We start from the raw sequence: 24,853 nt of genomic DNA, 5'->3' as shown, positions 1-24,853 counted from the left end.
ATCAATTTGACTCATTTATTTTGTGGAAACAGAAGTTCACGGGTAAAATTGTATTCTTAAAATTTGTTGGTAAACCCGGAGCATATTTGTTTTTTAGGTTCTCAAGTTTATAAGATATTTTTTTATGAGAAAAAATTTCAATATTTTTTTCTGCGAATACATTCTATCAACCTAAGGGTTTTACTTTTTTTTTACCAATATCTAGTCATAATGATCTCTGTGTAATAGAAATTTAACTACAATTGCATTCCGTAGGTTTTCAAAAGGTACACACGTTTCTCAATAATTATATTTTCGGCTATTATTTATATGTAAACGAATAGTGTTATCATGATTATTGTGCAATTTAGGGCTAATTCGTAACAAATTTTGAAATGCTGATATATCATTTTCTTCTAAGTTTCCAAAAATATAGAAAAATACGTTACATTTTTTTTATCTGTTGTTTATAGGTTTCTTGGAAATCACTGCAGCATAGTTATTTGGCGCATAAATAATGCCTAATATTTAAATTAAAAATTTGCGAGAAATAAGTTGAGATAATACTACAAAGAAAGTTTAAGAGAATTAATTAAAAAACGTATGCAAGAGGCTGGGCATTACGAAAGAAAGTTTATCAAGTTAAAAAGATGAAAGCACTTAATATTAACCTAACTGTAGATATATTTTCAGCTTGTCGGACTTGTTTTAGACACATTTTCCTGACATGTTTAGTTATGTAGGAACAGAAGAGTAATAAATTGCAAAACTTGGACATTGCACGTTTCACATGTGTTTACATACTGGACATTATATATTGAATACCGTGGTGGCCTCATGCTGCGGAGGTCTAAATGGAACCTCAACTCAAGTACCTAGATAGTTACTATCATAAAAAATATATCTTACATGTTTTATTTATCTGTATGTTATCTTGAATTTAACTTCATGTAAGTTCCTTAGACCAGACTTTTCGTGCAAGTCAATTCCAATAATACTAGGTTGCGCCTTACCACACACTTCCATTGATCTGCCTCTAATGGTTGGTTTAAAATAATTATAAAACGGCGAATAAAAGTAAGGGTTCGGTATATAAATGGCGCAGTGAAATTCAATGCAATAAGCTTGTTTGAGACTCAGTAGCCTTAGAACATTTTTAATTCAGACTTTAGGAATCGGCCATCCTCCTTTCATCGATTCGGCGAGCATCTATCAATAGTTATGAGTGTCTGATGATAAGTGTGTAGGTTGCTAAGCTAAGGCGAATCACTTGTGAAGGATTTATCGTATATATTATTCGATCAGAAGTGGACCCTTTTGCAAAAGCTGTATCACTAGATCGAACGACAGAAGGCAGAGAGGGAGTTGTTACTGAGAGACAAATATACGGCGGTAACTGTATCAGATATCTTTATCATTCTCACAGTCTAGCGCAACATACAAGCACTGAGGCACTTTCATAGCCCTCAGTGTGGTCAATGACGTAACGGCCTAGACAAGAGGTGTTGATCGGTTCAAAATGTTGCTAGTCACTATAATGATACATCGCGTTGTCCAAAAGCAAAAGGCAGAGGGAATTTCATGACAAAGTAGGACAACAAGCTACTATCTCGCAGATATCAGTAATTTGTATCTAATATTAACTTACGATGAATGCCTTTTCAAATTTAGTCAAAGCAAAACCTTTGAAAGGCATGAAAAAGTATAAAGCATCTACGTAGTAAAGATCTCCATAATATATCCTAATACTGAATTGACTACTAGAACTTTCAGTCGTATTGCAATGTTCCTCATTTCAATTCTGTTATTCCAGCACAAATTACAGTAGATGCAGTAATTAAAGTAAATGTAATAGCGAGCAAGTCATTACAATTACGAACGCTTAAACGTCATCAATTCAAGCAAATGCTTAGTACGATCTAGTTCCTGTATTGTGTCAACTTCTTACCGTTATCCGCTACATTTACACAGTACTCACTAATAACAAAAAAAGGCTTCCTACAAAATAATGAATAATAGAATTTACAAATCAAATCGTGTCCTTTATGACCAAAGCTTATTTATTCACCGAGGAACTTAATCTGTTCCGTTACTAACCTTTTAAATTAGCTGTACTATATAACGCCACAGATGCAGTTTCAAGATCATCGATCGGAATTTCTGTCTTTGCAGAGATTATATATGATTCTACCATTCTGTACTAAACTAAATACTACTTTGACATTTGATTACCTCATGAAGTCACATTGAAAAAATACTTCATATTTGTATGAAGTATTTTCTTAATGATTTTATGAATTTATGAATTTTATTCAAGATTCATACGAGATTCGTTATTTTCAGGTACACAAGCTATTTATATGAGACTCTATTATACTGAACATACAGTGCAGGCTAAACTCTAATAAATTAACTTCGTTAATTTAGTTCCCTGAGCAGTATTATGTATATGGTAAAGATCAACCCTCACTCTAGAAGGCAATCAAATCTATGCCAGATAGTCAATTGAAGCTTTCCGGAAAAGGAGTATCCACTCATTTAGATGAACCTTCAACCGCTTCGGCGTCATTTTAAACGATCAAGCTTCGAAATGATGTCGCGAACATATAAAGACTAAAAAATGTAGGTGGTCAGTTATCCATGAAAGGTTTGGTGTTTTCAGAACGTTTCCAGCAGACATATGTTTCTCCTTATCTAACACGTATTGGACGTATTATTGATATAAAATTCCAAGACTTTGTTGTCTAAATTCTATGGTTTTTACTAGAACCGTGCTTCATGTCACGCACTTTTCTTTCTTAAGTTGAAAGTACCTCATACTATTCCACTGAACTGTAAATAGCGGCGCCTCTACACTTGCGGGTCGTGAGTTCTAACAGCCGCTTTTACCAATATGCCGCCTGTCGTACGGGCAAATATAATATGGCTTCACCTTCATTTCGGCAGGTTTGTCTTCAACCTCTCAGTGAAGAGAATGAGAAGAGGAGCGGCTTGGCACTTCACCATGATCAGAAACAGTTCTGGACAACGAGAGGCTATGGCAGTATAATCCCGTTATAAATCTTGCTATGGCATCGATGATGGTCGTTGATAATGATATTTTGATACATAGAGCGCTCTGAATAAAGCTGGCAAAAAAAGAGTATATATAGAGCTCTTGGTGGGACACATTAGATTTGATCAGGACTATTGAACGGATTGTTGCGGATTCTCTTTCTTTAAGGTTTCGTTTGGCTTGTGTCTAAATGGCGTTAGCTTAAATATGAACAAAAAAACAAACTGTAAAGATCTGTTCATCTGGAAAGCTAGAAAGGAATACTTAACAAGTACAGACGCTTCGCTCAAATTGTATACGGGAACGTTCCAAATGCTAATGATCCCGTTCACCGTTGTAGTTTCTCTAGCAGAGGCTCTGATGGCTTGCAAAACCGTCACGCCATGGAACAAACTCCGCTAACTTTTAACACCTGAAGCAATAGAAGACAACCGAAGGTACCGATTTTATTTTCGAGCCAGACCATCTACGATTATTAATTTCGATCGCACAGTCTAATCTTACCAAGGCAATCAAATAGAGTATTTGAGCTTGGTGTAATACTTAAACTCCTGAATGAGCTGGAAGATAGGCAATTGGTTCGGCATTTAACTCTGACTAGAAGCAGGCTTTTTTAGCCTTCTCCTTGTTCGATTCTTATTTCTCAGATGAAACTTTCGCCTACCCTTTGTTTATAAGTTTTGTCGTTAGGGAATTTGCTTTCAGAGATACTTCATTTTTTGATACTTCTCCCTCTGTTCCTCGCCACGACTCGAACAACAGAATGTACGCACACATATATGCTGGGTCTCCAAGGAAATAAGAAGTCGAATTATAATTACGTGCTTTTACTTTGCACGTAAGGCGCTTTATGATAGTTCAAATTGGAAACCAGTAAACGCTAAGAGCCAACGTTGCAAGCAAGTAAATTACTGATAATGCAAAGAAAAATATTCAAATGCCTCTCGATGTTCGTCTAAAAAACTGACAGTACTCCAATTGGACACTTAGCACCTTTGGATGGCGACTCATAAAAGAACAATGCTAGTTATGATCAATTTAGAATGAACAGATTTACAAATCAATTATAAGCGAACTAGCCAATTATTTAAAAGTTTCATCCTTTTTGTATTTACGCCGCCTTAAATTAACACATATCTTCATCCTATATTGAATCCAATTTAGCTTTATTCTTAGTTTCCACTTTGCTTTGCGATATTTTTAAGTAAAAATTTGTGATGGATGATTTTCAGCATTCGATATTAATTTTTGAGTATGAGCAGATTGGTGCCCCATTACTGAACACTTGAACCGTACTGTTCATTAGAATTTATGAATAATGATCGTAAATATTATTATTATTTATTGACAATCGTAACTTCGTTTGCATTGAATAAGCACGACCACCTGAACTTCTCTAATCTAAGCTAAAGTTTAGGTAAGGTATTCAAATAGCAATGAAGAAGTAACGTACATAAGTAGATAATTATCAGTTATCGTTATTATAGTTTATTCAGTACTCATTTTTAACACGTACAAATATTTATCTAAATTGAATTAATGGATAAGGATATCACTCAGTGAATGCATGTCAGAAACGGTAGTAAAGCAATTTTTTTTAATAAGAATATTTCTTCAGTAAAATTGCCTGAAACTTCATGAATGAAATACTTAAGTTGATGGTATTTATAAAAGTTGTGCATTATGTCCCACATTTTTACGACAGGGTTACTAGTAACAGCAGCAAATAGGAGGAGCCATCGCGGACATAACTTTAGAGTCGCGCATACATTAAATAATCCACAATTGATCTACGTAGATAAACGTACAAAGATTACAATGTGAATAGGAGAATACGGTACATAGTAAACCGTTACCAATTTAAGTACTTTGCTGTGAAAGAGTGCGTCTCAGGTTTCAGTTTATGCTGCAACTTCGATCACAAAGGTAGTTAAATACAGACATTTGACACAACTTCACTTACATTATTGAAAATAACCACGTAGAACAATAAGAGAAAGCATAAAATTCAAATGCAGAAGAGATAGTCGAACCATCAACGTATATTAGCCCATCCCTTGTATCATGTCACTGTATAAATATAATAGGTAGAATGATATGATATGTGCTTAATGCAAAAGTGAGAATAGTGCCTCTAAGTGGAATTCCACTGTTAAAATTAATCTTTTTTCTCTTAGCGCTTTTATTTAAGCTAAGTTATTGTTTCTTGTATTACTATCTTCGCCATTAAAATTAAGCGTTTCAGTGCTCACCATAATCATCTATAACTTAATTTCCACCTATTCGCGCAGTCCGTTTTATAATAGAGCGGCGGAGGGTTTTGAAATTTCCCTCTGAGTAAGGAAAACAAGAGGGATGCCGACTGATCGCCCTAACAGTAACATAGTGGCATTAAATGCTGTGCCCGATACGAATCAATGTCATCAGTGACCTCGTTCAGTGTTTAACGTCGCATCACAACAAACCTTTGGAGATTGAATTTGGTGAGCGGCTTAATGAATATCCTGAGTGCGGCAAGTGGTCGATTGTTAAGGCACGTTGAGTGTCGTAATCAGAAAGAATGGCTCAGGTACGAGAGGTATGAAACGCAACTCTATCCCTCCTTTCGACGTGTGTTCGTGCTGCCAACAGCCGAAGTTTCAAGTTGAGGTGTAGGCACGCGGCCCCTGTCCGTCCCGCGGCGCCAACACCAGTTTTCTAAGCAGCCACAGAGGAGAAGCTTGGCGGTAGCAGGTATCCACCGGTTAACTACCGGTGTACCTTTGCCACTCAGCCATTCGTTGGCCTATCATCTCTGTACCCCCAACATTAACCAAAGAAGATTAGTAGTAAAAAGAACTGGCAGAATATAGGGATAGCTCAGCGGGTACCGATCGTAATCTTACCGCTAGTTAAAACGACTGTGACAATGAGTTTTTCCAGCGACGAAGTGAACTTTCTCGTTTATCGTTATCTACAGGAGTCCGGCTTCTTTCACTCGGCATACACATTCGGTGAGTGCATTATGCGTTGTAATCTTGAAAAATAGTGATTATTGTTCTCATGATCTGACTACAGCACTACCGGACCTGATCAAGATTTTGATTTCACGAAGAACAGTCCTCGTGGGCTATGCTTAGGTAGAGCTCGGCGAAGTTCGTTTTGCCAACCTAAGTTTCAACGTGATAACAAACTTATGCTGGACTGATGATATATTGAAGAAATCGGTGAAGTGTACTCGACGGTAAATTTGAACAGCCCTTCACACATGATTCTGTGTTACGTTCTGTGTACATTTGCTACGCCTCATGCCACAGGTGCCTGCCGGAATATGATTTTCTCGTGCGACTCAAGCAACCACTTAATGTCGCCAAGCCTGTTGTTGTTATTGCTCCTATCTGTAATAAACAGAAGTAATAAAATATTTGTTTGAGTGCGGCCACCAATCTTTTGTATCTTAAGTTCATTCTATATCAAAAGTTTACGACTGCTGGATTTGTCCCTTTTTGCATTTCGAAAAATAAGCTAGAGAGATATTCTTTTAGAACCTACGTATTTAGGAACAACTGTTCATTAAATGCGAGTTCTGTCTATTGGATGAATGATTCTTTTCTGATTCAACAATCCTCATCGTAGAAGCAGTAACTCTTTTTCATTAGTCTGGTGTTACTAATAACCAATATGCATTTTCTAACAAAGTGGTCTTGACTGAGTTGCTAAATTGCAAGAACACTTTAAAACGTCCGGAACTAAGCTGTTTAATAGGTCTGCAAAAGCGTGTACGTGAATTTGAATATAAATTATCTCCTGGTGTATGCCTTGCGAGAGCAAAGTAAGACTTAAAGTACAAGAAACATTTCACCTCTCTGTGGTTACTCGTCAACATATTAGACTATCATAAACCGTTATAAACATCGAATTACGGCTTTGTATTACTCTGTTGTCAATGGCACTCTTACATAATAACGTTCATAAAGAAAGTCATCCGATTTATTTAAATATCCATGTTGCTTGGAAAACCCAGATCGACCCGTGACCAGCTAGCAGAACCCAATGAAGTATTTTTCCAGCAGGTGCCGATATCAGTACATATTGCTCGGCTTTTTGATTTTTGACAGGTATATACGCTTCTACGTAGGTACGTACGCTATGTGTGGAGTAAAGACAACTCTGCGATTTTGTTTTGATACTCATTTAAAGTCTAATGACGTCAATGGTAGTATAAAGTCCAATATTACAAGAATTACATTAATCACATCCGCTTTTTAGCATAATAAACGAAGCGTGACGTACCTTTTGCTTGATAGTAACTCGAAACCCTAGAATCTTTTAAAAAATCGAAAATTAAATGGTCCTTCAGATGATATTGTAATGTTGTCACAAATATTTGGAACCGCCACACGTTCGATAATAACGGGAAATAAGACAACGTTTTTTCAAATATACCAAACGGGTTTATTTTGGTTGATCCGTCAAGTCTTATGTCCAAGAAGCCCCGTGCTGTATGGTCGGTTATTGGCGCCCCATAATATTGTAATCTTTATTATCTTGGTGAACTACACTCAGCAATTCTAGCGAAACATTCCACAGAGGCGAAATACGTTTCTGATTCTATTCCTTCTCTTCGTCTTTCAACTTTATCTAAAACGTTGCCATGAGAGATTGCTCACTATCCCAGCTCACGGCTTTTTGAACAGTCGGGTCTGGGTTTTCGATAAGGCACATTGTTTCGAATTAAACATGCCTTCTTGTACGAGGGTGGTTCCATCAATGGAGAGGACACGTTGCTTCCCGTTTTAGGAACCAGCGTTAGAACTAAACTTTCCACATATGATCAGCTCCGTCTGAATTCGTTGATAACAATACCTACCTAGCTCTTTACATTTAACAACCGTCTTCAGAGAAAAGTCTAGTTTACTATACGTTTATTTTGCGGCAAGTGCATCGCAGTCCATAGCGCCGCATATTAAGTGAACTGCTCCATCATATAGGCATACGATGAGATCACTGATATTCCCAAAAATTTGCGTTTTATTAGGGTACATTAGAAGATCTGAGGGACCTATAAAATATTACTCTATTTTTCACTAGTCTGTGATTTGTGTTATGACTAACGGTCGCAATTCAGGATACTTGCGATTATAACATCTGACATATAAGCGCAAGGACCGTTTATTTTTTTAAACTCTAGAACTTGCAGCGCGTTACTGTACTCGAGAAAATCTGTATGTTTTGCTAGCCCAAATGGGCACTTCATTAAAACTCAATAAGCAACCTTTACATTTATCACTTATGTAATATATATTATACATATATATATATGTATATATATATATATATTATACATATATATATACTTACATATATATTATGTAAATTGTACTTATATATTAACATTAATATGAAATATTAAAAAAAAAAATATTTTTTTAAATATTTCATATTAATGTTAAAAAGCAGATGCGATTTGTGGACCTCCTGCCACCATTTACGTATGATCAACTGACTTAAAATAGGTATCAAACGAAAACGTAGAGTCTTCCTTTGTACATACCTTTATTCTTAAACATAGCAAAACGTGCCGCAGTCGAGGCAGTAGTGTTCCTCGGGTCATATGTATCCATTCGTAATATTTATCAAAACCAAGGAGTCACTTTCATAGTTTACAACCATGGAGTGGCAAGATGAATATCGGCTTTACGTGGTCTACTTAAGAAAAAAGCGCTTCGTTTACTAAGCTCTCTCATATTTTTAAAGATTGATCTAGCGCTTTAAAAGCGTACATACTAGGACTCAATGTGCCTATGCGAACCTGATTATCTGCAGTCCTCGTATCGTTTATTGTCGCAAAAAGCAAGCTAAAATAAAATAAAATTGGTTTTGTATCCTATAGTTTATCGTACGCCTTTAAGCAGACAGGCGAGTATAATGAGCACGGGATAAAGCCCATGCGCGAATCTAGTATAGGTATCCTTCGCAGCGATTAGTTTTAGAAAAGCATCAGACGTTTACCGCCGAATTATAATAATGATCTAAATAGCAATAGTGCTGGGAAGAACACAGGTTCCCTTAGGTGAATCGCTACTATTGAGAGTCAGCAATTAATGAGAACGTTTAGCACTCGCACGGTATAAATATATATGGGTACAACATAATTTACTAGATTATGTTTAATCTGGAATAAATAAAATTCTGCTTGTGGTTATTATTATTTATGGCTATGTACCGTTAATATAACTGACTTAACTCAAAATGCATCAGTACAATGAAATTATTTCCTGCAAATAGCTGTTGGCATTAGTTTTAATCAACTAATTTAATCAAACAACTCAGTAGAATTTCATGTTGATATTGTCATAGATAGAAATTTCACATTTTCGGCAGGATAATAAAGGCAAAAAGGATATATGTTTTAATTAAGTAACAATTTACTTTGAAAAAAGATTTAACAATATTTAAAATATGCGATTATTTGTTATCCTATAATATTTTATGCAAACATATTCATTTAATTATCAAATTTTTAAAATTCATTAAAATTAAAACTTTATGGTAAAAAAATATTTTTTTTAAGATTATTTTGTATAAATTTTCATTTATGAATATTCATGAATACTATACTTAAATTTGCTAAATGCTAGGCCATTTATCTTTGACACTTCTACATATCTGGTATTAGAGTAATATATTTAGTGATTGTTAGAATGAAGACGGAGGACAACGCGCTTTATCTACATATGGTTGTGCATGTACCAAAGGTATGATTCATTTAATTTGTTCGCTCTTGGAATTGATGTTTAGTGGACTTTTAGCAGGAGCAATAGAAGCTGAAAGTTGTTAACAATTTGACATAGAAGCTTATTTTTGTCTTCTACGATCAAGGTCGCATAAGCAATGTCGAATACAGGTATCTGCTATACAATCATAACCACCTATATATGTATCCTAAGAGCCGCTTTTGACTCGGTTAAACAGTAAGTAAATTATACGGCGATTCATTTTATTATTGGTTCTGCTAATCAGGTATAGAGTCGCATATTTCCCAATCAAACATAAATGGAGCTCTTGTGCCACCAGCAGCTCTGTTGTCGATCATTCAAAAGGGCCTACAATATACGGAAGCTGAAATCTCTATCGGAGAAGATGGCTCCGAACGGATGATCGAGTCTTTATCGCTTATCGACGCTGTTATGCCAGACGTTGTTGCTGCACGACAACAGGCGGCTCACCAAAAAGCCAAACAGGACCAAGCGGCCAACGCTACGCCCGCAGCGAGTAATAATCGAGGCAACAGTAACACACCACATAATGGTGACAATAACGGTACCGCACCAGCTGCTAACGCCACCAATGGAGACGTTAAAGGTATGCAATCAATCGCACTCTCCCCACTAATTCTTGTTTTTACGTTTTGTAGTAATGTAGTAGAAATGACTTTTTGTATTTAAGTGTCATCTTTGGCTTTACAAACATAGGAGTCTACATAAGCTAAGTATATATAAACTGCTGTATCGGCACGTCGCAAATATCTGTGATAGCGTAATAAGTGGTCAGCTGATTGTTGCTTATTGAACCAAAATGTTTTATTTCACCTTCAATACATCTCAAAGTTTACTTTTTGTAATGCTTAGTCTCGGTAAAATTACTTCGTGTCGTGTTCGAAACTCTTTCCTAAAATTTCTATCCTAAAGTTCTTGTTAAATGCAAATCTTGTACAACGCTTGGGTTTATTTTGTTTAGGGTAAGTTCGAATGAATACAGTCTAAATGTTTAACTTCGCTGATTTAGTTACCAATATAATTAGGTGGTTGCTTAATCGGCAAATCCTATAATATTACTTGTGCTGTAATGCAATTATTTTGTGCTTTGATCTGTAACGTTTCAGCCAACCATTCTGTAGAAACTCCGACGACATCTTCCGTCACTCCAACTGTGGCTACTCCTATGGATACCTCAACTAGGACACCAACAACGGCCGCGAGCAACAATAATGAAGATAGTAACAGCAGCGTCAAGCAACTGAATGCATCATCAGGAAATACAGCGATTATCGCAGGCAACGCAGCTAACAGTGCTAGCAATCCTACGCCTCCTGCTGCTGTACCCGGTGGTGCTGCAGATCCACCAGTGGCAGCTGAACAGCCTGCTGGCGGATTACCTGCGGGTGCTGGACTGTTAGGTATCGGCTCTATCGACATACCCTCATCGCGAGCAACGATTCTTAGGGGGCACGAGAGCGAAGTCTTCATATGCGCATGGAATCCCACCTCGGACCTTTTGGCCTCTGGAAGTGGCGACTCAACTGCCAGGATCTGGAATCTTAACGAAAGTCAACCTACTTCTGCTACGGGACCTAACCAGCAACTGGTTTTACGCCACTGCATCCAGCGCGGGGGAGCGGAGGTTCCAAGTAATAAGGATGTCACCTCACTGGATTGGAACTCGGAAGGTACTCTATTAGCTACGGGTTCGTACGATGGGTTCGCCCGCATTTGGACAACGGAAGGACGTCTGGCCAGTACTCTTGGTCAGCACAAGGGGCCAATATTTGCGCTAAAATGGAATAAAAAAGGAAATTATATCCTATCAGCTGGTGTAGATAAGACGACAATTATCTGGGACGCTTCCACGGGTAATTGCACGCAACAGTTTGCATTTCACACGGCGCCTGCTCTTGACGTCGACTGGCAAAGCAATGTTAGTTTTGCTTCTTGTTCAACGGATCAGTGCATTCATGTGTGCAAGTTAGGAGTGGATAAACCAATAAAAACCTTTATGGGTCATACAAACGAGGTAAATGCTATTAAATGGGACCCTCAAGGTGTGCTGCTCGCATCCTGCTCAGATGATATGACGCTAAAGATATGGACACCCAGGGAATCTCCTCATGGAGGCCTCGTGCATGATCTTCAGGCGCATCATAAGGAAATATACACGATCAAGTGGAGTCCTACCGGTCCACAAACGGCGAACCCCAATATCAACTTAGTGCTTGCATCAGCATCGTTCGATTCAACGGTAAAAAAATATCTATTTTTGAATAAAGGTGTTTTTTTTTGTCAACCATAAATTCAAATGCCATGGAATATCTGTATCTTACGCGGTTATTCCATATTGCATAAACAGCACTCAAGCTAATAATTTATCTCTTGTGCAAGATCTCATAACAATACCGACGTGTTTTATATTATGCTATTTACAGGTTCGGCTGTGGGAAGTGGAGTTGGGTCAATGTTTATACACTCTAACAAAGCATTCAGAACCGGTGTACTCGGTAGCGTTCTCTCCTGACGGCCGTTATTTAGCGAGCGGCTCATTTGATAAGTGTGTTCACATATGGAACACGACGACAGGTCAACTGATGCATTCGTATAAAGGAACCGGAGGTATCTTTGAAGTGTGTTGGAATGCAAAGGGTGACAAAGTCGGAGCTTCTGCATCAGACGGATCAGTAAGATATTTTTACCAGCAGTTAATTCTTAATGCCTACATAGCTTACGGACAAACACACTAATTTAGAAAAAAAAACTGTTGGAATACATACTTATATATAAATATTATGTTATATATTAGGATAATTATGTTTTGAATTAGTGTTTAACCTCTCACGCTAGTATCCCGACTATTGTTTTACGTACACTTTTAAAGATCAATACCTGCATTTTTTGTTGATATGTTTAAATATTTTTCTGCGTGACTGGAGTACCCAGTTAGTATAGACTTGTAACGCAAAAGATAAACAAAAAAGTGCTTGTGAGCGCAAACCCTGCAAAGAAAGGGTTTTAGGTCTTACATAAATATTATAAAAAATTAGGAACAACCCAAAATCTACTTACTGTAAGTTTAATCAGCATCAGATATAAGGTATATTGTATACTTAGAGTGCCCGAAGTAAAGAATATAAAATTTACATATATATTTATAAACAGCATCTAAATGAAGGCAAATTTTTTTAATAAACGATTCATTTTCATGTACCGATAGGAACATCCTTACCTAACACGCTTCTTATCTATACAAATGCAATTCGTTACAGTCATGAATCTGATTCAAATACTACCAAATCGTTCCCGAAAACCCCTTTTCTACGTTTGTTCTAGTTCTGGGTAATGCGGTATTGATATGCTATACTGAGTCTTCAAAAAAAGACTAACCATTGAAATTTTTTTGAATGGCCTAATTGACAAATTTTTCCAAAATGATTGCTTATTTCTGCATTCGTCGTCAAAAGTTTATCAAGATTGAAAATGGCCCTTCAAATCTGATTCCGGCTGTTGATCCTTCGTCTTACCTTACGAGAATATCTTTTCTTCAAGAGTTGCGTGGAAATTGGCAATAGCCTAGGCCGTTGATTTCTGGCAGCCAGCAAACGTGTTATCTCGGGAGTGGTGCGGCCGGCGATTAACTGATCTTAGCTAATCTTTCAAACGTAGGGGTCTTGCTTTAGTGATGATGAGTTTGGAGAGTTTTCTTCTGGAAAAAACAAACACTTGCTTTCTTCAGGTATCAGAAATAAAAGTATCGATTGCTCTCGAGTTCGTGAATCAAATCCTCACAGGCTGAAATTATATATAAGACAGACACGGTAAAAGCTGTCAGTTCAATTATCTTTTAAGCATGTACCACTGTATTTTGCGAAATCTGATATAGACAAAAATCATTTTAGAAAGGTCTATCTGATTCTAAGATGCAACATATACAATTATGAGTAATGGTCAATATTAACTAGATTTATCATTTGTATTCAGGTGTTTGTACTGGACCTTCGAAGAATGTAATCTGAAAAATGGTGAATACAATTCTGCTGTAATGGCTGTCATCACTAGCGGAAAATCATGTGAGAAGACCAAACGAGGAAAAGGGGGTGCAGCATTCGGTTTACTTCTGCTCTATGGAATAACGCTAATATTACTATAGTTGCTAGTTTTATTCTATATTGTAGGTTAGCCTGTCCGCACTTAAATGGTTCTATTGTTTTGCTAGCTGGACGATAAAAAAAAAAAAATATATATATATATATATATATATATATATATATATATATATTGTAGACTTCACTTAACAAGATTATCAGAAGTAATAAATTTAATAACATATATACGGCCACGTAATTGTTGTTTAAAGTGTATGAATGATCACCAATTGACTCGATTTGATTCATCCCGTTTGTAAAAGAAAAACAATCGGACTTTTGTCCTAATTGACGAGGTTACTTCTCTTCAAAAATGTTAAATTCTAATCAGTTTGTGTCATGAATCAATTCAAGTTATGCCGAGCTAAAATGGGTGTATGTAAACAAGATGTTTAATATTAGGACGGGTATGCCAGCAAGACGCTGACCATAAGTGAGTAAGCTATAAAACAGAAGGCTAAAGAAAAGCGAATGGGTATATCTGAGTGGATGTTTCCATTGTTGTTGTCGTTGTAGGATTTTTCCTTTCATGAACGTGCATAAAATTCGTGCAAAAGGAAGCGCGAAAGAATTTTTTGAGAGTTCATTTTTCTGCTGCTGCTAGAAAAAAAACTGTGTGATCAATAACAGTTCACTACTTCGAGACAAATATAATTATAAAGATGTGATGTTGAAACAAAAAAAGAGATATGACAAGACAAGCGCATATAAATAATAAATACTTGTGACAAGAGCGAAGCGTGAGCGTTTACGAGTATGGTATGACAAATTTATATAAAAATGAATTTGTCGCTGCCTGTAGAGTACCCATGTTGTAAAGAAATGATGGAGCGTTGAGCACTCCACCTGTACACAGCCGAAAAACATACAAAAAAACAAAGAAGAGCGTTAAAAATAAAAAACTAAGAAAAATAACGGAACACTAATAGCAGTAAGAGAAAGTCGAGGTTCACAGGTGGCCATAAACATAACTGAAAAAGGATTACGACTACATAGCATAGTATTATTAATTCCACTTAATAATAGTGATGATGTTTGAAAAACGAAATGGCCCAGCCACCACACCTACTCAGTGCTCTGCGCTTGGATTGTGTAAATATATTCTTGTTTTAATAAACTGGACAACTCCTATGGCTCAATCAAATATATATTGACGTTTTCCATTTGATATATTTGACCAAGGGAATCCTGTTATGAGCCATCATAAAAATAAACAAATACAACTCGTTTTCTACATTTGACATGAAAAAGCTCTTTTCGTAGTTTAAACGTTTACAGTTCGTTATTTGTATTGCTTGGTAGACGGTATAGTCATAAAGAACTGAAAGTTTGTAACTCTCTCGGTTCTTCGATAAAGAGAAATTTTTACATGGTTGAATTTGCTTCATACAATTCTTTTTGGGAAATTAATTAAACTATTACCCAAACTATGCGCTATCGTCTCGAGCCTTGTAGTTCTAAAATGCAGAATCTTAGACACATTACGAGATAGGAAAGGCCATGCATATTTTCCAACCTAGTCTATCAAAAAATAACGTTTCAGTATAATTTTAGTTTGTTGCGGCCTTTAAGACAGGGAACCTGTGTTGTAAAAAAGTGTCCTATTGGTTCAGACTTAGGTCACATGTTATGATATTGTTGCGTCATTTAAAAAAAAATTACCAAGGGTTGAAACTTCACGGTGTTTTAAGCAAACAGATTTTAAACAGCGTTTAAAAAAGGATCAAGTCGATTTCCGACAGAAGTGTCGAACAACGAAATACCTAAAACATTTTCTTCTCTTTTTATGTAAGACTATACGTAACCTACAATTGAGTTGCATGTTGTGATGCGCATTGTGATATGCGAAACATTAACGAAAATTAATTCTAAGCTGTAGTAAGTACTCATTAGGTGTTCATCAAGAAAGATAATTTTTTCCTGGTGCCGTGGAATAGTTCAACAAGCAAAATTAAATTTACTCATATATATCTTTCGTCTGTATAGAACTCTAACTACCTTATAAAAAACTATAACTGCTCTTATAAAATATTTTGAAATGTCTTTAAGGAAATTGGTAAGCTAATTGCACGTTGGATTTTGCCGATAAAGGAAAGAGTTCTATCGTAAAAGAGGAACGAGCTAATATATATATATATATATTGTTCTTCTTCTCAATTACATTGGTTGCCGGCGAAAACCGGCTGGGCGATACCAAGATATACAATTACGCAATGGTAAACTGCTTCATAGTATATGCTCTTCGTCCTGATGCCGCATCTTGATCTTAGTTACCGCTGCCAGAATCCATGCGAAGAAAATTTATATCGCCACGTAATTGTTTAAGCATTACTATCACTAATATGCCTACTTAGGTCTGATTTGTTCAATGCCGCTATGCTATTTCTGTATATGTAAAATTAAATCAGTGCCAAACTCCTTTTGAATGGTACTGGGGCTGTCAGAACAATGAAAAATAGCTAGTGCAAACATGTGCTTTAAATGACATGTGAAAGATCCTCTCATTCTAAGCGGCTTGATGAAGGCTTAAATGCTACTTTTACCATTATTGGTCTTGGTAAAATTATTACATTGACTCAACGCAAAACAATTACCGAATGACGAAGACTGGCAGAGAGTAAAATACAAAAACTACACTGACCACAAAATATAAGTATGCAATCGAATATTTTGAGCAATGATTTCCTTTACCGTAATGCGCTCCGCTATGGGAACACCTGCTTACCCCTGTGGTTCCACTTTGGCCGCTTTTCCTGTTCTTCAAGAAACAACCGATTTTAGTAATGAAGATACCAAGGGTTTTTTGAACTTTGACTATAAGACCTAATTATTATGAACAGTATCGATGGAAAATTTACTAGAATATATAATGATGTTAAAAAGTCCATTTGTTAAACAGTGTTACCAAAGGTAACAACAAAGTTGTGCCATTTTGTTGTGTAGCCAATCTTAAGACTTGTGTTGTTCTATCAGGAACAAGGTTACTGCGATATTCAACTAAACGGCACTCCACCCATGTTCCATCAGCCACTCCGATTTGGGTAATTATTCATTTGTGGAAAGCTGTATCTTTATAGAAAAAGATTTTTTGTAGAAGGTCGCAGAATATGCGCAGTGTTTGCTGTCGTAATTCTTTATGCTAGTTTTTCTTCTAAAGACCCTCGACCAAAGCTTCCGGCTCCTGAGATTTCTGAGATATTGCTTGTACTAAGCCCATACTCAAGTCTGAAAATAGGGTTTTTAATCCGATACCAGTAAATAACACTAAGTAGATAAAACAAAATTCTCAATATATTAAATATGTGCGCTTATATATTTAACGAAATAAGTTTTAGCGATCATTTTAAATAGTCAACTAGAACTAGATATGTGCGGTACTTCATCCCGCGGTACTTACAGTGCAGAAAATGTCAGTTATCGAGAGAAATATATTTAGCGAAATCGGCGTATTCGAGCTGATAGGGCTGCTTAAACTTCTTTCCATAATGCAACAAACGTGCAAGTTCGCTACTTTAGGATCTCCTCCGCTAGAACATGGGTGTTCAAATCAGTGCCTAGCATTGCTTCAAACTTGGCTGTACGAAACATACCTATGCAGGTCCTTTCAAGATGACCTATGCCTGTCAAGGAATCAAAGACGAACATCGATTGGAATACATACCTGGCTGGCACATAGCTCCGTCGGCATAACACTTGCCAGTTTATTTGTCACTTAGAACAGGATGCTTCTCGTAGTATATTAAATTTAAAGGTCACCAACGTTATTATTATTACTCATACATTGTGCAATTGCTTGCTTGGTCTTAAAATACTTGAGAGCGCTGTAATAAATGTTTGAATAAAATATAGGCGAATGTTCTTAATTCAGCATAGCAAAACTATAAAACATTTGTTAAGCTGTTGTAAGTAAGCTTTAAAATCATATATCTTTTGAACTACTTTGACTATAACGATGCTTTTTCAAATACGTGTCAGAGATACTCTTCCTCGTTTACATATATATATACCCTAGCACCCTGACGACTTCTAGATAGCCATGTACCATTTGTTCCGTATGTGATTTCTCCATAGCTTACCCACAAGTTTTTTAATGAGCTGGAAAACTCCGAAGTCACAAGGACTTCGGATATTCTTTTTTCTCAATCCAGAAAATAGTTGAGACACAACGTTGAAATTCGTTGAAATTTGGCGCTGTCATCAAGTAACTAAACTGCGTGCTTCTAATTGCTGTGCGAATGGTTCATGAACCTCATGAAGGTCCGATTGTTTCGATTTCGGAGGGTATCTCATAGTATAGGTGCCTTCGATGTCTGTTGCAAGACTATCACCATTTTACATCCGAACCTATCCACTCGACACTAGCATTGAACTTATCTCTTTCCAGAACAACGCTGTACTTTTGGCTTGACCCAACTTGGCTAGCAGTAGGGACTAAACCACGTATCGTCCATGGCGACCTTATGCTCCAGACGGGTTTTTTTGTTGATTAAAATTTTGCAAATTGCACGTTGAGTGTATTACACTCATTTCCACCCCGTCTGGAATCAATTTTATTTAGTTCCCACATTTTCGGTTTTTGAGTTACAATTCTGCAATAGGTTACCTGAAAAATGCCAGTTCTGGCCGATATAGCCCTTAGGACTCCAAACTTGCTTTGATGAAGAGCCTCCTTTATTGCTGCAAAGTGCTCTTGGCCTTCGGGTCTCTATATTTGGTCACTTTCTCGATAGTTTTCAACACTCTGATCTTTTTTTCTATAAATATTTGCTCCGTTCACGTACCGATGTACTGTGCTTTCCCTTAAGGGCTCATTTTCCATAAGTTTCTACGGCGTTCGATAAACAAAAACTTGATATTTACAAGTTCGAAGGTCGCTGGAGTATATTCTGTCTACAGGTAGCGGGCAGTTCAAAAGTCGTTTAGTTTCACAGTCCGCAAGATTCACTTGTAATAGCCTATTGTATATTAGTGCACTGTAATTATAGCTAATTCGATAATACACTTGGATTGTTTGATGTGTTTAACGGAGTTATGGACATAAGACTCTAAATATTTTTGATGTGCTATTTGATATAATGAATTCCAAGGAAGCACGAGGATAAAAAGAGCTTATTTATTTTATATCAATACTATGGTGAACACAACAAAATGTATTACATCAATGTTTAAAGAAAGCATATATTCCTAAAAAAGTCCGTATAAAGGAAACTTATTACTTGAAGTACTGATAATAAACTGTATTAGAAGCCGTATCCATTGTGATATCGATCCCTGTAAGCCTTTTCCATATCTTGCGAGTTCCTTCTTAATCTGCGGCCTACTGGCTCAAGGTCATTGTAACAAACATTGAACACTCTGAAACAGATATAAAGTACAGAATAGCCACATTATCCCTGACTCTAGCGTAGCCATGAACTTGTACTGTATCGTTTTAATTATATGTTACAACTTTAAAACCCACTAGTGCTAGTTCAAACTACTTGAATTTGCATGTTTATGCGCGTATTGAACCGTATATTCAGGATGGTATGTAAACTTATATTTTTTTGCTTTGTTTTTAAAGCTGCATCTAAACCAGAACCGACTAATAAAAGAAAAAATGACCTAAGGGTCATATTTGTTAAATATAGCCATCATACACTGATTTCAGCTATGATTTGGGGCACAAACTATTAGTTATTTACAAAACATTGTTGCAAAACGGTTGCCAAAAAGCCTCTCAGATAAATTGCATACAAAAATTTCCAACTAAATCGAACTTCGTGCTGATAACAGACTACAAGTCCCCATAAAAAAAAAGCTCAAAATAGTAAAGAAGTTAAAAAAGCACAAGAAGTCTCAAAAAGATTAACCTTTGGAGCTTATATAGACTAGCCAATCAAGAACTGATGCTTCTTTTTCTAAAACGGCCGTCTAGTCTGTATCACAAATTTAAATGAAAAAAAAATAGCTTTCTGATTGAAATTAGTTTTTTCGAACCTTTTGTGTCGAAACTGTGTCATAAATTGGCCGATTTATTAGACTTTGTGCAAACTGGCAATAACGTAAATCGCCAATTTCAAGCAAAAAGAAGTTTTTTTGATTTTGGTAAGGTTTCGTTCAGCGCTGAAGAATTGTATAACAGCTAATTTTCGCCCCTACTTCAGAAATGACGTTAAGGAGTAGCCTGGCAAAGCTTTCCCCAATTTGATGCACCACCCTACGCCGTCTTGATCTGCTGACACTCCTTCCCGGTTAACCGCCGTTTTTATTTTTCGCTTCAGTGTCGGCGTCACGTTGATCCGGTGCTACCGGTTGCAAAGAAGTATCTTTAGAGACCGGATACCTAGCTACAAACCGGCCTGCCTCTAATAGGTATCAGTTAATCTAATAGGATCTAATAGAATGTATATGTGTATATATGCTCCAATTTAGATGTATAGTTTAGTACTCAAACCTACTTGTCTACATTGTATGCAGCTTCGAATACAGAAAGTTTTTTTGCTGCGACAAGAGATTGGATAGCCTTGTACCGAACGCAATTTTCATGGCTTTTACTAAAGCTGAACGGGCTTGCAACTCCCTGCACAAAGGCGCTCAAGAACGAACAATGCAATAAATTCGCCGCTCGGATCTGAAATTTTGCACAAACATTAGTACAGACGCTGATCGATACGCACTCATTCTAGTCTCCAGGCAACGTGAAACCACTTTCGCATAACTTGCGCAAGCAAAGTTAAGCAAATGACTATCATTATTTCGATTACTGAGAACATCCTTCGTGAAAGCACAAATGTCTGTTTTATTATATAATAAATAGTTTCAGATTAGAAAAGTATATAGTCATGTGAACAAATTCTTTTTTGTGTTTCATATGCCGTATTTGCATACTGATAGATCTCCATTCTTTCCTTAACACCTGATGAGATACCAAATAAAAAGTGAACTATTCTAGTAAAGTGAAGTTTTGAATAAAAATTAAATTGTTATTAGCTGCTGTAAATTAAATTATCGGAATCTTAAATTCACAGTTTTTCTAAACTTACTTAAATTTTGCCTTTGTTTCAAGTTATTTGTGCCTTTCTAATATATAATCATATGTCGTTGTCAGCTTTTCTAGATAGGTTTAAATATATATATATATATATATATATAAAAAAGATATATCTTTTTTTTATTTACTCTTCATTTGCAATCATGTAATTGGACGATTTAGACTTTTCCTTTCTGTTCGATATGCTTCTACAGCTTTATAAGAAACACTACATTGTTATCAGCTAGAGGATTGACGCTAAAAACCACGATATGTGAGCACGATAAATTTAAATGGGGCAACAGATTTTAAAACGCAAAATTTTTCGTTATATATCTTTTAATGTTCTGATCGACTTGAAATTCTTTAATTCTAACCTCAGTGCAAGCAACGTGCTCGTTGTTGTTGTAGTCCATTTTTGTCCTGCATTTGTCGAACATGTGAAGTAGTTCATGCGCAAGAACACCTTGAACCAACCCGCTTCCACTAACGTTATTCTGACAGATTACTACCTGTCAGAAGTATATAGGTAAATCCATAAAGCACTTAATGTTTAATTTATCTCAATGTCTGAGAAGATTCCCCTAGGAGGAATCTATAGGGGAAAAGAATATTTCTTGTAACAGTCGAATCGAGTTAATTTCTTGTCCGTTTACTCCACTTATTCGCAGTCGTTATCTTGTGCAACTTCACAATTTCGATAATCGCAGATACGAGATTAGAATTATGCAACCACATAATGTTTACCAATATATAGTGCAAATAACAATAATTCTCATATATCGAATTTCAAACAAGGTAAACAAATAAAAACAATTATGTTGTCCTTACTCTAAAAGCGAATTCAAATAAGGTAGGATTCTTCACAACAACCTAACCGTATCTGAAGCCAGCGTTTTAGATTTTATTTTACTTTGGCAAATAATATGCACATTTTATTTTACATTCTCCGACCCTTATTTTTCACAAATGATCCGAAAGCCTCTTAACGTAAAACCCAAGTGTCAAAAACGTATGCCTACTGGTTGCAGATCAATTTAAATAAAGGCTAATAAAAAGTTGAAACATCGACATGCCAACATTAGCTAAATATTGCTAACCTATGCTATTATTTATCTATACATATTTCGAGGTTGTCCCTTGCGATCTAAGAACTTAGCTGCCTGGTCTTTACATTGAATGAAAATTTACTAGTGGCTTTTTCCTGTCTCATAAATAAAGTGAACAATAGAAAAATTACTACATTCCAGTATAGTCAATTTGTTTCAATCGAGAATTGATCTTAAATGCAATGTAAGCAATGCATCTACAGTACATAGATACCAGGCTGTAGACAATGCAAATATGAATAATATGGCATATACGCCATGGAAATCCTCCTTGCAAATAGTGAGTGGGTACTAATAAAATACTGTACATTAATCATATGAATGCGAAGAAATTACTATAAAGGAAAAAGCGTAAATGAAAAGTCAAAATTAGGTATAATAATAGTAGTGGACATTTTTTGGACAAATCGTTTCATTAAGTTCTGGCTTCTGAAGAGAGTGCTCTTTGAGCTTGTTTTATTTATAATCAATGGGCTAATATTGTATGCATTTATTGCGACACTATCTTTTACTGTACACTTCTGAGTTAGAGATATAGTTCACAATTTTAGTATAGCAAAATATCGCAATACTGAGGCATGAACGTTTACTATATAACTTACTTACCATTATCCCACACTAGAAGAATTATTGGCCGATGGAAAGCAGACTCCTGAAGGACTGAAATCGTACTTACCTGATTCGCTTCTGCATCGTAACCGCCGGTGACAGCAGAGTTGCATGGCTCGCAGCTAATATGTCTTTTAGGATCTACCTCACAACCTGACGATTTAAGCGCAGCTAGCATCAATTTGACAATCGGTGCGTTTCGAATACAAGTCGCCACATCATTTTCGCATCTGAAAAAATGTATGTAAAGGTATACCGAATTGGATTTTACTATATGAGCCACATATGTCGTATAAACACTTACAATTTTAGCAAAAATACCCGTTTTATTATATATATCAAACAAATTTCGCAAATTGTTTTTTGGGATCTGCGATGCTGGTTACAGTTCAGAAATTGCACGGCGTTAAATTTAAATGATCCACTGAAGGTACAAAACATATTCTTTAATAGCTTACTTTAAACGCGTCAGTGTGTCACGACCTCCATCTCCGACAATAATTCGTTTAGCCAATGACTCCTTTTCAACTTTGCCTTTTCGCTCAGGAAAAAGATCATATCCTTTCAGATCCTCATTTAGTGGGCTCGACACGTTAACCATCTATGAAATGTTAACACAAAAAGCATTCGCTCAGATTTAGTTACTTAGTATTATTGTTGATTAAGATATTTTAGGCATGTGCGTGTATCTCTTATGCATAAATTTCACTACCATTTTGCATTAATAAATCGGAAACAATAATGCAAATTTTGCGGGTGCGGTGCGATTATAAGATTCCTTAAAAAATGTATCACTCTAATTTCAATAGCTGTGTTTAGGGTATTCTAAACGCTATTAAGCAGAGATGCTTTCTTTAAAACGTAAGAAAACAAGAAAAAGTGTCGACAGCTAAATGTACTTCTACATTCTTTTAAGTTGCCTTGTTTTATTTTTATCACCTCGATATAGATAATCCTAAGAACTAAAATCTGTTGAAACTTGATTACAGAAAAATATTCAAATGACAACAGGAACTTCCGTATACTAGACTAAGGAGTGAGCAAGTAAAATTAACTTCTTGATAAAAAATAAATGTTAAAATGCAAAACGTCCAGTTCTTAGTAAGTTGTTTACATACTTGCTTTGAGAAAACTTTCACACTTGTTTATTGGTTTACCGTATTCACGTTACGCATTCATTTACTTAAAGAAATTCCTTTCGCGAATACCTCGGCACGGGAATTGACCACTCTGGACTCCTGAACTTTTAGCATCTTGTTGGGGGGTTTTTGTGTAAAACAACGAGCGATTTCTCAATATGTTTTATAGGCATACATTAACCATAAGAACGACAAATGAAAAATAGATGCTTTTAAAATGCACAGCATTCTACAAAACCAATTGCGTGCCACTATGACATACAAGCAGCTAAGCACTCTCTAAATGTAGATATCAGTCTAGCATATGATTTACAGTTTTTCTTTGGGGTTGGGGGCATTTCCCTTACTACTTTCTGTAAACCAACTTTCCCATAACACTGAGCAAATTTCAAAATGTTCAAACTGTTACTCATGAAAGACAACTCATTATTTCGATTAACAAGTTTCAATAATAGAAAAAAATTTCACTAACCTTCGAATATCGATTATTTTGTTTATCTACGTATTAGTTCTTAATTTTTTTTATCATGTATCGTTTGGAACACTATTACAATCAATATATAACGGGAATAAATGTAAATAAATCGACACTTTTCCTTCTGATATACAGGAAATAAATTCGACTCATTTACCGGTACTTCTATAGGTATAGATTGTTTATTTTGTCAATTTAAACTGGTGAACACGTTGCGTCAATCTCTTCGTGTATGATTGTTTGTGTAATAGTTGATTATATTTAATTACTTAGTTTACTTTCTCTTTTGTCATGTCGTTTCGCCTTGTGGATGCCTTCGGATCTCGTTTACTACTAATGTCCCTTTTTTTCGTTTCATCAGGATTATTTCCAGGGTGCGTTGCGTTTAGAGCACATCACATCTTCTCCTCTATCCAGACAACGTTGATGATGGAAAATATGGTTTTGCTAACATTTCCGCCGTTTGCTCTTTTACTGTCCCTTTAATTCTATTTTCTTGGCCCAGGTAAGCGACATATATCCGTTCCTTCCTCAGATCAAATATAATTTTTTCGACCAGTCTATATAATACTTTCCGCTTGTTC

General features: G+C 36.0%; 2 protein-coding genes and 1 long non-coding RNA gene across 3 annotated transcripts in view; 1 reads left to right on the top strand and 2 right to left on the bottom strand.

The window, feature by feature from the left end:
• Positions 1–5,456: 5,456 nt before the first annotated feature.
• ebi (transducin beta like ebi) lies at positions 5,457–15,071 on the top strand. Its single transcript, XM_022803737.2, has 5 exons — positions 5,457–6,027; positions 10,037–10,378; positions 10,899–12,031; positions 12,216–12,464; positions 13,762–15,071. Exons 1-5 carry the CDS (start codon positions 5,943–5,945, stop codon positions 13,789–13,791), a joined length of 1,839 nt encoding a protein of 612 aa, XP_022659472.1. The 5' UTR covers positions 5,457–5,942; the 3' UTR covers positions 13,792–15,071.
• On the bottom strand, positions 5,911–8,822 carry LOC147756307 (uncharacterized). The gene is made up of 2 exons (XR_015325777.1): positions 8,568–8,822; positions 5,911–6,411 (listed from the first exon to the last, which is right to left on the bottom strand). It is a non-coding gene; the product is annotated as an uncharacterized LOC147756307 (long non-coding RNA).
• Positions 15,072–19,016: 3,945 nt separating the features above from the next.
• The window catches only part of LOC111249333 (mitochondrial inner membrane protease ATP23 homolog), an 11,976-nt gene continuing 6,139 nt past the window's right edge, over positions 19,017–24,853 (bottom strand). The window contains exons 2-6 of the mRNA XM_022803068.2: positions 23,114–23,256; positions 22,723–22,885; positions 21,315–21,449; positions 20,366–20,538; positions 19,017–19,280 (exon numbers count right to left, since the gene is read on the bottom strand). Of these exons, the coding sequence (XP_022658803.1) occupies positions 19,166–19,280; positions 20,366–20,538; positions 21,315–21,449; positions 22,723–22,885; positions 23,114–23,256 (729 nt within the window). The 3' untranslated portion in view covers positions 19,017–19,165. The remainder of the gene's footprint in view (positions 19,281–20,365; positions 20,539–21,314; positions 21,450–22,722; positions 22,886–23,113; positions 23,257–24,853) is intronic.

The sequence above is a fragment of the Varroa destructor genome, unplaced genomic scaffold, assembly GCF_002443255.2.
Source record: "Varroa destructor unplaced genomic scaffold, Vdes_3.0 BEIS01000004.1, whole genome shotgun sequence".
Classification (NCBI taxonomy): domain Eukaryota; kingdom Metazoa; phylum Arthropoda; class Arachnida; order Mesostigmata; family Varroidae; genus Varroa; species Varroa destructor.
The sequence above is the reverse complement of the archived record's forward strand: the minus strand, read 5'-3'. Positions and strand labels throughout refer to the sequence as shown.

Excerpts from the sequence above, each read along its gene's own strand:
- ebi (XM_022803737.2), top strand. The coding sequence starts at position 5,943 with ATGAGTTTTTCCAGCGACGAAGTGAACTTTCTCGTTTATCGTTATCTA. Across the intron at positions 6,028-10,036 it reads TCACTCGGCATACACATTCG|GTATAGAGTCGCATATTTCC; the intron begins GTGAGTGCATTA and ends TCTGCTAATCAG. Across the intron at positions 12,465-13,761 it reads CTTCTGCATCAGACGGATCA|GTGTTTGTACTGGACCTTCG; the intron begins GTAAGATATTTT and ends ATTTGTATTCAG.